The 13,593-nt window shown below is 32.8% G+C and overlaps 2 protein-coding genes across 3 annotated transcripts; one reads left to right on the plus strand and one right to left on the minus strand.

Moving 5' to 3' along the window:
* The first annotated feature begins 2,736 nt into the window (after positions 1-2,736).
* On the plus strand, positions 2,737-8,148 carry LOC133671534 (serine/threonine-protein kinase PBL34-like). Of its 2 annotated transcripts, none has more exons than XM_062092299.1 (6): positions 2,737-3,200; positions 3,808-4,148; positions 4,283-4,418; positions 5,508-5,647; positions 5,745-5,868; positions 7,196-8,148. In XM_062092299.1, exons 1-6 carry the CDS (start codon positions 3,002-3,004, stop codon positions 7,702-7,704), a joined length of 1,449 nt encoding a protein of 482 aa, XP_061948283.1. In that variant the 5' UTR covers positions 2,737-3,001; the 3' UTR covers positions 7,705-8,148. The 2 variants fall into 2 exon arrangements, with proteins under 2 accessions (XP_061948283.1, XP_061948284.1); XM_062092300.1 differs by having other exon boundaries at positions 5,511-5,647.
* Positions 8,149-11,050: 2,902 nt separating this feature from the next.
* LOC133671126 (UDP-glycosyltransferase 92A1-like) lies at positions 11,051-12,791 on the minus strand. Its single transcript, XM_062091776.1, has one exon. It carries the CDS (start codon positions 12,730-12,732, stop codon positions 11,197-11,199), a length of 1,536 nt encoding a protein of 511 aa, XP_061947760.1. The 5' UTR covers positions 12,733-12,791; the 3' UTR covers positions 11,051-11,196.
* Between the last annotated feature and the right edge of the window lie 802 nt (positions 12,792-13,593).

Raw genomic sequence — 13,593 nt, forward strand, 5'->3', positions numbered from 1 at the left:
TAATTTTATCATATATATATATATATATTTTTAATAATTGATCTTTTAAAATAATTTTTTTAATTAAATTTATATTTTGATTATTTATATTTAACCATGCAAAGAGTATGGGTAAATTTTAATATTTATATAGACATAGTATTTACCTTTTTCTATTGTGTATTAACTATTTAATATCACTTATAACTACCAAAGTTTATAATTTTTTTTATTAATGGGGAATCCCAAACAAAATGGAGAAAACAATTCTTCCCCACACTCTAAACCCAATTAATATAATAAGATGTAGTGGGTATATGATGAATTTCCAAGTTTAGAAGCGTGGTAAATATTATTTTAAAAAAATATTATTTATTTAGAAATATTTTATTATTTTTAAAAATTAATTTAAAACTACAAAAATTTTAATTTTTTTTTAAAATACAATTAGATCAAAATATCAAACAAGGAAAAGAAGGAAGTGTATTGTATATGTGTAGCCGTTACTTTGTTGAGCTAACAATGATCTTGGATTAGCTCAGTATATTTTATTTGTACCAAATTACTTTTTTCTACTTCTTCGGATCTTATTTCCTTGTATGTAAATCATCGCCATCAGTGTTATTTTTGTCATATTCTATAACATACACATTCAAAGGGCCGAAAAAGACAAGGAAAAAGTGTTGTTTGTGTATTTTTTGGCCCCATATACTAGGCTTAATTCAACCTTACTTCCCAATTATTTACATGATTAAATAAGTATTCAAAATAATTGCCTGAAATTATATATATATATATAAATTATTTCTACAATATAAAAAGATTCAATTCAATAACATTAAGTTATGAAAAAATATACATAAGCATAAATTGCAAATGGGTTATTTGCTTTTGCGATTGAAATTTTTTTTTCTTAAAATAATATTTTTTAATGTTTTTGGATTGTCTTGATGTGCTAATATAAAAAATAATTATTTTTAAATGAAAAAAATAATATTTTCATGCATTTTCAAACAAAAACATTTTAAAAAACAACTGTTACAATAATATCAATAACTATCATACTGGGTGATTTTGAGAATGTGGTAACAATTGTTTTTCAAAGTTCTTTTCACTCGGAAATGTATCAAGATAATATTTTTTTTATTTAAAAAAAATATTTATAATATCAGCACATTAAAATAATAAAAAATATCAAAAAATTAATTTCAAATAAAAAAAATCAAAACTTTATAAAAAATAATTTTTACCACAAAAATAATACATATTACACATCGAATAAGGTGCGAGGTGAAAGTCTTGAAAGAGGAATATAACCTATGTTTCTAAAAAAAGGCTCAAAGAATAGACAAATTAACCAAAGGTCTCAAACGGAGTGAAAATGAAGTATTTATAAGAATAGCGTGTGATTTTGATTAAATTGGTATAAGAATAGTTAAATCCAGCCTCATTTTTAGCCATTAAGTTTGAGAAATAAAAGGAAAGTCGTATAAATAAATAAATAAATAAATAAATAAATAAATAAAAGTTATTGCTAGTTTATGTTTTGACTAAAAAATATTATTCTTCCATCAACAATTTTTATCAACATGCTAAAAGTTTTTTTTTCATATATTTTATTCAATCATTTTTATTTATACATTTGAGTTTATTATTATTTGATTAAATAAAATATTAAATTTTTTTAAAATAAAATTATTAAATATAGCCAATTTCATGGGATTGTACTATAAGATCAAATATCTTAATCTACAATCTATACTTTTAATTTATGACATTCTATTTTTTTTAATTTGGAATATTTGGTAGAATACCCAATAAATTAGGGATGTTTTTAGTCCTCCAAGATGACTTCTAAAACCTAGCTCAAAGAGAGTGATTTTATTATTATTATTATTATTATATGGAAGCACCAACACATGGCATGAAGCTTATCAAGACAAAGAAGTCGTAACCAAATTGCAACTCCTACCCACTTGTTGACTTGTACGGGGCACCATGAGACCGGTGCTAGTGCTCAATTGTCATTGGAGTACATGTGGAATCACTATTTTATATTTTTTTATTTGTTTTAATTATTTTGATGTGTTAATATAAAATTTAAATTTTAAAAAATAAAAAAATATTATTTTGATATATTTCCAAGTTTAAAACACTATAAAAAACACAATTATTTCGTCTTTAAGTGTATTTGGAGTGGCTGTGTAATCACTGTTCCATCAAATTTTAATTTTTTCTTTAAATTAATTATTTATATGTTTTTAGATTGTTTTGATGCGTTGATATTAACAAATTAATTTAAAAAAATAAAAAATATTATTTTAATATATTTTTAAATAAAAAAACATTTTGAAATGACACCATAAATCCTCAACTTAGCAGCACATGTTAAATAAAAATTAAGTAATTATAACTTAGTCCTTGTACTCTTACCATACTTTTTTTTCCTCTGATATAATTTATCGGTACTATCTAACTAAATAATTCTTTGATTAGCATCGCTATTCTTAATTTAGTTGTTTTTCTTAATAAAAATTAATTAATTAATTTCCATGGTGTCACCTACTTCTCCTCGTCCTTTCAAAGAGAAAAAGATCATGGGAGTGATGCAGCCATGGAGGGACTAAGTTCTAAATTATTAATTTAAGGATTAAGCACATAGAAATTAAATCATAATTAATTCTATTTTTTATCATAAGATGATTTGCTGGCTGGAAAATGGAATATGCCAAGGTTACTGTTATGACCACTCTCTTTTCTCTCTCTTGCCCCAGCTGCCCTTTATCACTGTTTCAAACTGCCCAAAGTGCCCCTTGTTGAACACTTTCCCTCTTTCTCAAGCGTCTCTCTCAAACCTCCTTTTGACTAAAAATTCACAACCGGGCATCACTGATTTCACTGAAAATCCCTTGTTTTTTCAATTCTTGATGGCTTAGATGATATAAAGTTAGTACCTTTGAAATGGGTTTTCTCTGTTGTGATTAGTTTTTCAACTCTTCGATTGTGTCTTTTATTTATATTTATGAAGATGAAGATGGGTTTGAGTCCAGATTCTGTAAAGGTAAAGAATTCTAATGAGAAATCAAAGAGCAAGAAAAATAAGAAAAATGACAAGGATGAGGAGGATATAGGATGTTGGTTTAAACTCAGATTGCTGGGAAGCTGCATGCCCTCAAGATCAAAAGTTGATAGCTCTTTAAGTGGCATCTCACCTCATTATGGTAAAAGTCTCTCTCTGTTTCTCTGAGTGTTTTTCTTTAATTTTTGATCATCTGATATTTTTATGCAGAACCATATGTCTATAGGCTTGTGGGGATATTGTTTCTGATATATATATTTTTTAATGTTGTGGTGATTTGTTTCATGGCAAATCAAGTAAACAGAAGGCACAAGTTCTTGTTAGGACTTCTGAATATGTTGTTAGATTTACTGGTTTCAGTGATTGAGAGTATAAGAAGAAAAAGGAGTTGAAAACCGTTCCTGAATTATGATCCTTTTAGGTAGTACTGTTAATTAAAGTCCCCGTTCAGATTGATGGACCCTTTTTGAAGATTGTCATCTCATGATAATTTTGGAGTGGCATGTTGTTTCTTAACAAACAGGTCTATCCATATAAATATCCATGATATCCATGCATTAATAAACATGATAGCAACTAGTTTGTCTACTACTTCTTCATTGAACTTGATTAGAATTCAGTAATTTGTCATTTTTCCAATTAGTTCTCTTGAGAAATGTTGTTAATAAGTTGCTACATATAAATATTAAGAGACAGATGCTACTGGATTTGAATATTACCAAGTAATTTCCCGTTGCTTTGGTTTTCAGCGCAAAGTAAATCTACAAATGATAAGAACAAAGACCAACCAGTTGTTCCAGCAATGTCTTCCACTACCACAACTAGCAATGCAGAGAGTGCATCCTCATTTCCAACATTTAGTGAGGAATTGAAGCTTGCTTCTCAGCTCCGAAAATTTACATTTAATGACCTTAAGTTAGCAACTAGAAACTTTAGGCCTGAGAGTCTTCTTGGGGAGGGTGGGTTTGGGTGTGTCTTCAAAGGTTGGATTGAGGAGAACGGAACTGCTCCTGTGAAACCTGGCACCGGGCTTACTGTTGCAGTGAAAACCCTCAACCATGATGGCCTTCAGGGTCATAAAGAGTGGCTAGTATGATCCCTTTCTCCTTTTCACTTCCATCTTGGATCTTTTAAATGCTAGATGATTTTTGTTCTTAGAAAAATAAATATGCTACATGATTCTTTTACTTTATATTATTAGTCATGTTTTCCACAATATTTCAGGCTGAAGTTAGTTTTCTTGGGAATCTTCTCCATAAAAACTTGGTAAAATTGGTTGGTTACTGCATTGAAGATGATCAAAGGTTGCTGGTGTATGAGTTCATGCCTAGAGGAAGTTTGGAGAATCACCTCTTCAGAAGTATGAAAGCTATAGACTAGAATTTGCTTATTTATCTCTGATACAATTTGCTTTTCAAATTTTTACTGTGGAAAAATTAGTGTATATTACCATAATGTTCTACGTACATAAAACCAATAATTATTTGTGTTTACACACCTAATAATAAGATACACTATTTTACAGGATATTTGACAGGGTAGAAACTAAACTTGTTCAAGAAGAATCAGTGCTCTATCTCTGCCTTTTTTTAAAGAGATAATTCACTTATGACATGTCTATTTTACCACAGAAAAGAGCAAGATCTCTGATGTGCATAAATCAGATCACACTCTTGAAGTCTGTGTAGAAAGTGTCAAGGTTCTTGATTTGTACATGATGAGCTTTCCTAATACTAGCCCCATAAGTCTCAGAGCCTTAAAATTCTACCAATAATATTTTTTAGAAACTTGGAGATTAGCATTTTTTTAGATGTGCATCAGTCCACTTGAAGGTGATAACTATTGGGTCATCACTTGCACTGGTTAGGAGAGAAGTGTTTCTGTATATTGGCCTCCCAGTTTAGTAATATTGTCTTCTGTGACACTGCCTAAACAACAACAACAACAACAACAACAACACTGTAGCATTCTTTATTGCTGTCTATGCAGCTAGATTGATGCCTTGTTTGGTAAAAGTTGATTTAAGTTTAGGAAGAAGTTAAGAGACTTTAATCTTGAATTGTAGGAGTCTGCTGTGGAAATTTATTAGCTAGCGTCAACATTATGAAGAAGGATCTAGAGATATATCATGTAGAAATAGGTTTTTCAAGGTGATTTTGAATGTTTGAGGAGTTTATAGAGGGGCTTCATTGGTTTTTCCATTTACTAAAAACAGTTTGTAACCTTTTTGTTCTTGTAAGTATAAAACAGCCAGAAGCAGTTATTGCTCATCTAACCACTTCCTAATTCTTCTAATCAAAAACCTGTTTCAGATGTTACTGTTCCTTCAGAAAATGATTTTATAGCTCCCAAAATCAACACATTCTCTTTCCACATATGCTCGTTTTGTTTGAGATATCATCTGCAATCGATGCTTACTTTTCTCTGGTAACAACCATGTTATGTGCAGAAGGGTCCTTGCCTCTTCCTTGGTCTATCAGGATGAAAATTGCTCTTGGTGCTGCGCAAGGTCTTGCTTTCCTTCATGAGGAGGCTGACAGACCAGTAATATATCGTGATTTTAAAACATCTAATATATTATTAGACGCGGTATGTGGCTTAATATATGCACGTATTGGAAATTACTTCACTAATCATTTCCTCTTTTCAGTCCCTCTGATTCTGATACAAGACAATACTGTTTTAGGACTACAATTCCAAACTTTCTGATTTTGGACTTGCCAAGGATGCTCCTGATGGAGGCAAAACTCATGTGTCTACCAGAGTTATGGGAACCTATGGCTATGCTGCCCCAGAATATGTGATGACTGGTGAGTGGACTTTAACTCCTTTCCCTCTACATGTTATGTTATGTGTAGATGTATGGATACCTTTGAATGAACGATAGGAATTGCCTGTTAGTTGTTGAATTTCTTTGCAATGGATAAGGAGGCAGTCAGTCAATCATGTTAAAAATTGAATGTTCTAAATTGTCAGAGGTAAGGATTTAAACTGCAGCATTTAGTGTTTGCCTATATGAATGAGACTTGGTTAGGACATGCTTATTGGTGCAAATGAACAGAACAATTGGCGCAACTTTTCAGGCCTGGCTATATATATATAAGAAGGATTAAATGCAATTCATTTTCAGCCTCAGGAAATTAGATTCAAAGATGACCTTATATCTGTTCGGCTTCATTCTACTGATATAATTTTTACAACACCACCATACGCTAGTAAATGTGTGAAAGGAAAATCATGTTCAATGGCATTGTGTGATACATGTGGGTTTGAAGATGCCACAAATCTTATATCACTGAGAGGGTAGTGGGGAGAATGGAGATCTTTCTATGAAAGATAACTCCCTGCAATTTCGTGGACTGCAGAGCATGATTGTAGTGGTCCTCACCTTGTATGCTACCACCCAATCTTGCTCGTCTGCCATGGCATCGTCACTATTGAAAAGTGCAAAACTAGTAGTAGTCTTTTGTCTTTTTGGCTTGAACCCAATGATTAAAACAGCCGTCTTCTAGTCTTCAGTCATCTAGACTTGAAAGCTTGTCAAGAAAGGTAGAATTTGAGATGGTATTTGGATTAAGTTTCCAATTGAGTTTGAACTCTTGTATTGCTGTATTTCATGACAAAATAAGATCAGACGCCCTGGTATCAAATAGGACCAGATCATTTGTATCTAGTGGCTGTAATGCCAGAAACATTCATACAAAACCTGTTCTTCTGTCATGGATGCTATCGCTGAACTAATTTTCATGACTGATAACTTCCTGTATTTTGCTGGAGTCTTGCTTTTTAATCATTATCCATCCCTGTCCCCCGTGTTTATTTAATCTTAGATGTTTTAAAAGGCATGGAGATAATGAGAGATTTATATATGTTCATAAAATTATTTCCTGTGTTTGAAAAGCTGTTTTAAGTAATTCATCATGTTCTAATTTTAGCTATGCTAGTGTTGTGATATCCCACATGTCATGTTTTGGAGGACCCTATCTTTTATGTCATATCCAACTATCTTGGTCAGCAGAACTCTGTGCAATTCTATTTACTTGTGTCTTTCAGTCACTGCTGTTTGTAGAAATCATGGCAGTGCTGCTTTTGATAAAATGATGTTATGCCAATCTAATGTTTTCCACTTTGGTTTAGGACATTTGACTTCAAAGAGCGATGTCTACAGCTTTGGAGTAGTTTTACTTGAAATGCTCACTGGCCGAAGATCAATGGACAAAAACCGACCAAATGGGGAGCACAACCTTGTGGAATGGGCAAGGCCACATTTTGGGGACAAGAGAAGGTTCTACCGCATATTAGACCCTCGCCTTGAAGGCCATTTCTCAATCAAAGGTGCTCAGAAAGCTATTCAATTGGCTGCCCAGTGTCTTAGCCGTGACCCCAAATCCAGGCCCCGGATGAGTGAAGTTGTTGAAGCACTAAAGCCTTTACCAAACTTAAAGGATATGGCTAGCTCTTCGTACTACTTCCAAACTATGCAAGCAGATCGTAACAAATCAAACATGAATGCTAAAAATGGCATTAGAACAAATGCAGGATTTATAACAAGGAACGGACAACCACTGAGGAGCTTAAGTGATGTGCGTGCGTCTCCATATAACCAGCCTCGGCAGTCACCAAAACCTAGAGGGAAAAACTCATAGCACTATAGTTGCGTTTATACTATATCTGGATTCAGCTTTTTGGCAGTAGCTTCAGCAGTTTGAAATAGCACCGAGGTTTGTTCCATCATTAGTCTGAGAAGTGACGTCTGGTTATTTGTTATTCATCCACCATGTTCAATCAGTAAAATGATGGAACGAGCCTCCTGCTTTTATGTGGTGGCTTGTGATTGGTAATCATCGAAACGCATGTATTCTCTGCTCTTACCTCTCTAATGCATCGACTCTTGAGTAGGAAATTATACACTGGACACTGGAAAGATACTGAAGTCAAGTGGTGATGTAGAGGGAGGTGGGGGTGTGAACAGATGTTAGTAAGCTTGATTGTAAATTGAAGAGAAAGGAAGTGTGAGGCAAATTTATGTAGCTATTTAATTCTGATTCTCATCATCATATTTCCAATCTTTAATTGCCTTCTTCATCCTATTCTGAACTTGCTTTGATGCAAATGGTTTTCTTTATCGGAGTTGATGGAAATTGGAAATTCAAATGCATCTTGAAGTATTCATCTTGGTGCCGAGGCCAGAACCGTGAAGGTTTGGAGGGGATTCTGCACCCATCGAGGCTGAGGCCGGCGCTATTTTCAAGAGTCTAGCTAGTGAATTCAGACGCTGGCACTATTTATAAGAGTCTGATTAATGAATTCTGACAGTATGATCAGAGCAAGGATAACATCAAGTTAGATGGTTGAAGGATCTTCATGCTAGTAGATGATCGCAGCCACCTATAAACAGTGTAATCGGTTCAATTAACACTGAAAAAGATGTCCACCCATAAACAGGTCCATTATTTAAAACAAAAATCCGATTACAATATGGAATTTGAGAGGGGGGAAATGCACACACAGCACAAGACTCTGATACGTTTAAAATTTATAAAGTTTAAACTATTAATTTTTAAAAAACAATCTTAAAATTTAATTATTTGAGCTAGATTTCTTACAGTTGTTTTTGCCATTTCTACCCAGCACTTCAAGTTAAAAGGACATAAAAGCTGTCCAATGCCTGAGCCTGTTCATGTAAAAATGCTAAGATGAAAGGACTTGGGGCAGTGTCAGCAAATGAAGCTGCCTGCAATAGCGTGTCAGTGTGGGCCAATATGGTTGCTTTCTCATTTTAAAGGTGTGTTTGGTATTATTATAATTTGAAAAATATTGTTTTATAAAATATGTTTTTAATTGAGATTGATTTATTATTTATGTGTGTTTGGTTGAAATTGAAGTTGAATAAAAAATAATTTAATGTATTTGTTTAAAAAAATACTTTTTAAATTGAGGTTATATATATATATATATATATATATATATTGATGGTTTTAAATTTAACTATTGTAGATTTAACTACTGCTATTATATTATGAAATAAATAATACTTATAAAATATTTTTTATTGTTCCATTAAACTATCTATAATTTCATCATGTACGAAATTCATCCGATAAGGACAACAGTTTTCTTAGTTTTTTAAGTGCGCAACAACATTAGGTAAAATATTATCAGGAACAAAATTGAGATTGTGATCAAATTCTGCTAATACTAAGTTATTAAACAATCTCCTTCTAATTTTTTGAATAAAAAACAATTAAAAATAAAAATGAAATTGAATTTTTTAAACTAGATCGAACCCGGTTCAATGCATTTAACTTTGAACCAGACCCGGTCCGGCCGGAACAGTGGAGAGCCGCAGGTTTTATTTAAATTTAAGTGAATAGTAAACTGTGATTTTGCATTACCAAACAACAAACATCTACGGTTTGCTTTAAAAGCTGCCGCAACCGCGTAAATAAACAGCCACTCAATTCCATAAATTTTAATTTGTTGTTATTTTATTTTATTTTGGAAATTACATTTTATGAATCAATTTAGTTTTTAAACTTGGATAAAAAAAATCAAAATACTCTCATATATAATATATGGAAAACATCAATGTTATAATTTTTCTCGTCAATTTTGATTTCTAAACAATAGAAGTAGCAATAGAAGAAGTCCATGCTATTGGTCTTAGGGTTTCTAGCATTTGTTAAGTTACAAGATTTGTGCACAACCGGATCAAGAAATTAGGTTTTGGAACGTAATCTGTATGTGCGTCAGAGCAAGGTTTTTTGTTCATTTTTCTTAACGAGACTTCATTTTCTGCTTCTTTTTTCTTCGTATGCTTATGTTATAGTTATCAAACCTTACTAGTTATTGACCTGAATTAACATGAAAAAATAATATATTTAAAATTTTAATATTTTATATAAAAAAATTAAAAATAATTCATGTAAATATAAGCTATACATGCTATAAATAATAAAGTTTAAAAAATTATTTCTAAAAGATTTGTATCTCACATTCAAAAGATACTATTTTAGTATGTTATCTTTTCAAGTTGAATTATTTAAACTAAAAATATTTTTTATTCTACATTAAAAAAATATAATTTTTTTCTCGTGAATATAAAGTATATATATTAAAGGGCTTCAAATCCGACACTAAAAAAATAAAATATTTTTCTAATATTTAGATAGTGAACTTTGAAAAGAGTTAACCAACTAATATATATATATATATATATATATATATATATATATATATATATATATATATATATATATATATATCTATATATATATATGAGATTTTTGGCTAGGAGAAAAAACACATTTTAAAAAAAAAACTAGATTTCAACCAGGTTTTGCCGGGTCGCTTGGGTCACGGGTCAATTCTATAGGTCAACTGGGTTTTGCCGAGTTTTTGCTTATCCCGGTCTTTTACCTTACTTGGACTAGTTTAGCTATCGGGTCGAGCAGATCTCAGACCGACTCGCTAGGCCGGTTTAATTTTAATAACTATGGTTTATACAGTTGTTTTGGATCTATAGTGGTGTTGGGCTAAAACTAGTGATTTTGTGATCTATGCTTTCAGCCTTTTAGGCTGGCTGGAGATTGAAAAGTAAAAAAATAAAAATAATGGTTTCAATTATTTCATGTGAACTTGCTGGAGATTGAGAAAATGGAGGAAGAAGAACTTATCCATGGCGTCTATGGTTTTTGTTTAGTTGAATGGAAACTTTATAATATTAATATTGCAAGGCTTTTCATTAAATGAAATGTGATAACACTTTTATAAATAATTCAATATTTTTTGTTGATTTTTTTTATATGTCATTGTAAGGATGTAAAGAGTTGTAAAATTATAAACTTTATGATGTAAAATATAATTTTTAGAAGAAGCAAAATGAAGAAAATGAGCAAATATAATCCTGTAAATAATCCAACATTTTTTTTTTTATTTTTTTATATGTGCCAGCTTGAAATTATATTTGCTCCAACTTGGTAACAGAGGGAATAAAAAACATATGATTATTATCAATATGCTCCAATACTTGGTAACAGAGGGAATGAAAAACATAGTAAAATTGAAGAAAGCAATAACAACAAACAAGAAGGTTTATCATCTTAATTAATCCTCATTACAAAGGATCAATCATATGATTAACTGATACTATTAATTATCTGCCATTTTGATTGAAGGGTCTTGATAAGATCATCCAGAGCTTTAACAGAAGATCCTTTGTCTTCTCCTTCATCTCTCACTGATGCCCTTAACTGTTCTTTAATCACCCTTGCCTTGCTCCTCATATCACCTCCCTTCCCTTTCTTGTCCATCACCAACTCTATCACTTTCTTCACCTCCTTCCAATCTATGCTGTTCTGCACTCCTCTTGTCAGCTCGACACTCACACCCATCTCCTCTACCAGCATTTTGGAATTATAGGCCTGTTCAGCGGCCAAAGGCCATCCTATAATTGGCACAGCTTGGCTCAAGCTTTCCAACACTGAATTCCACCCACAGTGGCTTAGGAATGCTCCTGTGGACTTGTGTGACAAAATCTCCAATTGGGGCGCCCAGTTCCTCACCAACAAACCTTGTTTTCTTTTCTCCATTCTTTCTTCAAATCCTTCTGGTAAGTATTCTGCTCTAAATTCACTTTTTGGTTCAAAACCAACAGGAGGCCTGATGACCCAGATGAAAGGATTCGCACTCTCTTCCAGGCCAATAGCTAACTCCTTCATCTGGGAGGGACTTATGCTGTTTTGAGAACCAAAAGAAATATAGAGCACCGAAGCTGGACTGTGCGATTCAAGCCATTCCATGCATTTCTCAATAGAAATCTCTGGTCTTTTACCAGCACGTCTTGTGCTTATACCTGATGCAGCTACAGATAAAGAAGAATAATCATTCTTGAGCACATTTGGTGGCAGAAGAGGCCCTATAGCCCAGACAGGCAGTTTGACAAAGTTCCTCAACCATTCCAATCCTGCAGGCTCAAATTCCTCAGCTGTATTGCACAACCACCCAAAAGATTGCATTGAAAGTGAGATCTGTGACTGAAAAAACTTAGACCACGAATCAGTGCCATCAGCATTTCTTAAGAAATGATGCAACTGATTGATGTGAAAGCGACAGCTATCAGGAAATCCCGGCAAATGAAACTCATCAGAATCAGTTCTACCTCGATGAGGAAGATTGAGCCAAAGAGATGAGGAAGCCAAGGTTCCATAAGCACCACCTGTACAGAAAGTGACATTCACAGTCCTCAGATTGTTCGCAACTTCAGTTGCCCATCCAAGGAAAACATCCGATATTATACAAAGTGGCGGGTGACCTTGTTTAGCTGCAATATCAGAGACAAGGCTGTGAAATGGTTTCCTAAGACTTAGTGATGCAGATAAAAGTTTGCCAATGGAATCCAGAGACAAGTTCTCGGAGTTTTCCGTGTTTGGAGGCAAGCCATAATCAGTACTGCAAAAAGGTAGCTCAAGGAGGTGGATATGGTCATTTTCTGGTTCATCGGACGAGGAGTTGAAGGTGGAAGAAAGGTACTGGATGTTGAGAGGGGTGCTTGCAATGGATATTTTGAAACCAGTTGCTTGATGGATTTGCCTTGCAAGAGCAAGAAAAGGTATGAGATGGCCGTGCGCCATAAACGGGAGCATCACTATCTGTTCAATAGATTTAGACGCCATTAATTATTTTGTGGAAGTCTGTGTTCAAACTGAATTTGGCTCAAGAACTGGATCTCCAATGAGATGGGAGAAGAGTGGTGGCCTCCTTATAAAGGACCGTTGAAGGAAAGTGATGGTTGTCATTAGAGGTGCTGTTTAAAAGAAATTAACTTAAAAAACTAAATCGAGATACTGATTTAAGAACTAGAAAAATCACTTAGTCCAGTTCTATTTTAATTTCAAAAATCTAAAAATGATTGAATGAGTTCAACTCAATTTAATTTTATTTTAAAAAATATATAAATAGAACCTAACCCTAAAATACTTTTCTAATAAATTTGGGACAACTAGGTGTACTACAAGATTTCATAGTTTTATCGATGAAATTATTCTGTCGGTAATTTATTTACTGACATCTACACTGACGGAATACATCTGTCAGTTTTTCCTTCGTCGAAAATACCAAATTTCATCGCTATATCAGTCGGCAAAAAAAAACATTTACAGATGGAAATTGTGTGCAAAAAAAGTTTCTCGCTTGAAATTTACCGACGGATTTATCCTGTCGGTGATTGTGTGATAGACCGACGGATTAAAACCGTCAGTAAAATTGTCGATGAATGTTTGGAATACCAACCGAAGATATCCGTCTGTACATTCATCGGTCATTGTTGTAGGCACTGTAAAATATCGACGGGCTAAGTCCGTCGGTAAATTGGTCGATGAATCCCTAATACCGACCGAATATATCTATCCGTAAATTTGTCGGTGACTGTGGCAGCTACTGTCAAATGCCGACGGATATATTCTGTTGGTAAAACCCTATGTGATTATTTTTAAATATGTTTTTTTAAAAATTATTAAGAATACATAATATAAAAT

This window comes from Populus nigra, chromosome 13 (genome assembly GCF_951802175.1).
Source record: "Populus nigra chromosome 13, ddPopNigr1.1, whole genome shotgun sequence".
Taxonomy (NCBI): Eukaryota; Viridiplantae; Streptophyta; class Magnoliopsida; order Malpighiales; family Salicaceae; genus Populus; species Populus nigra.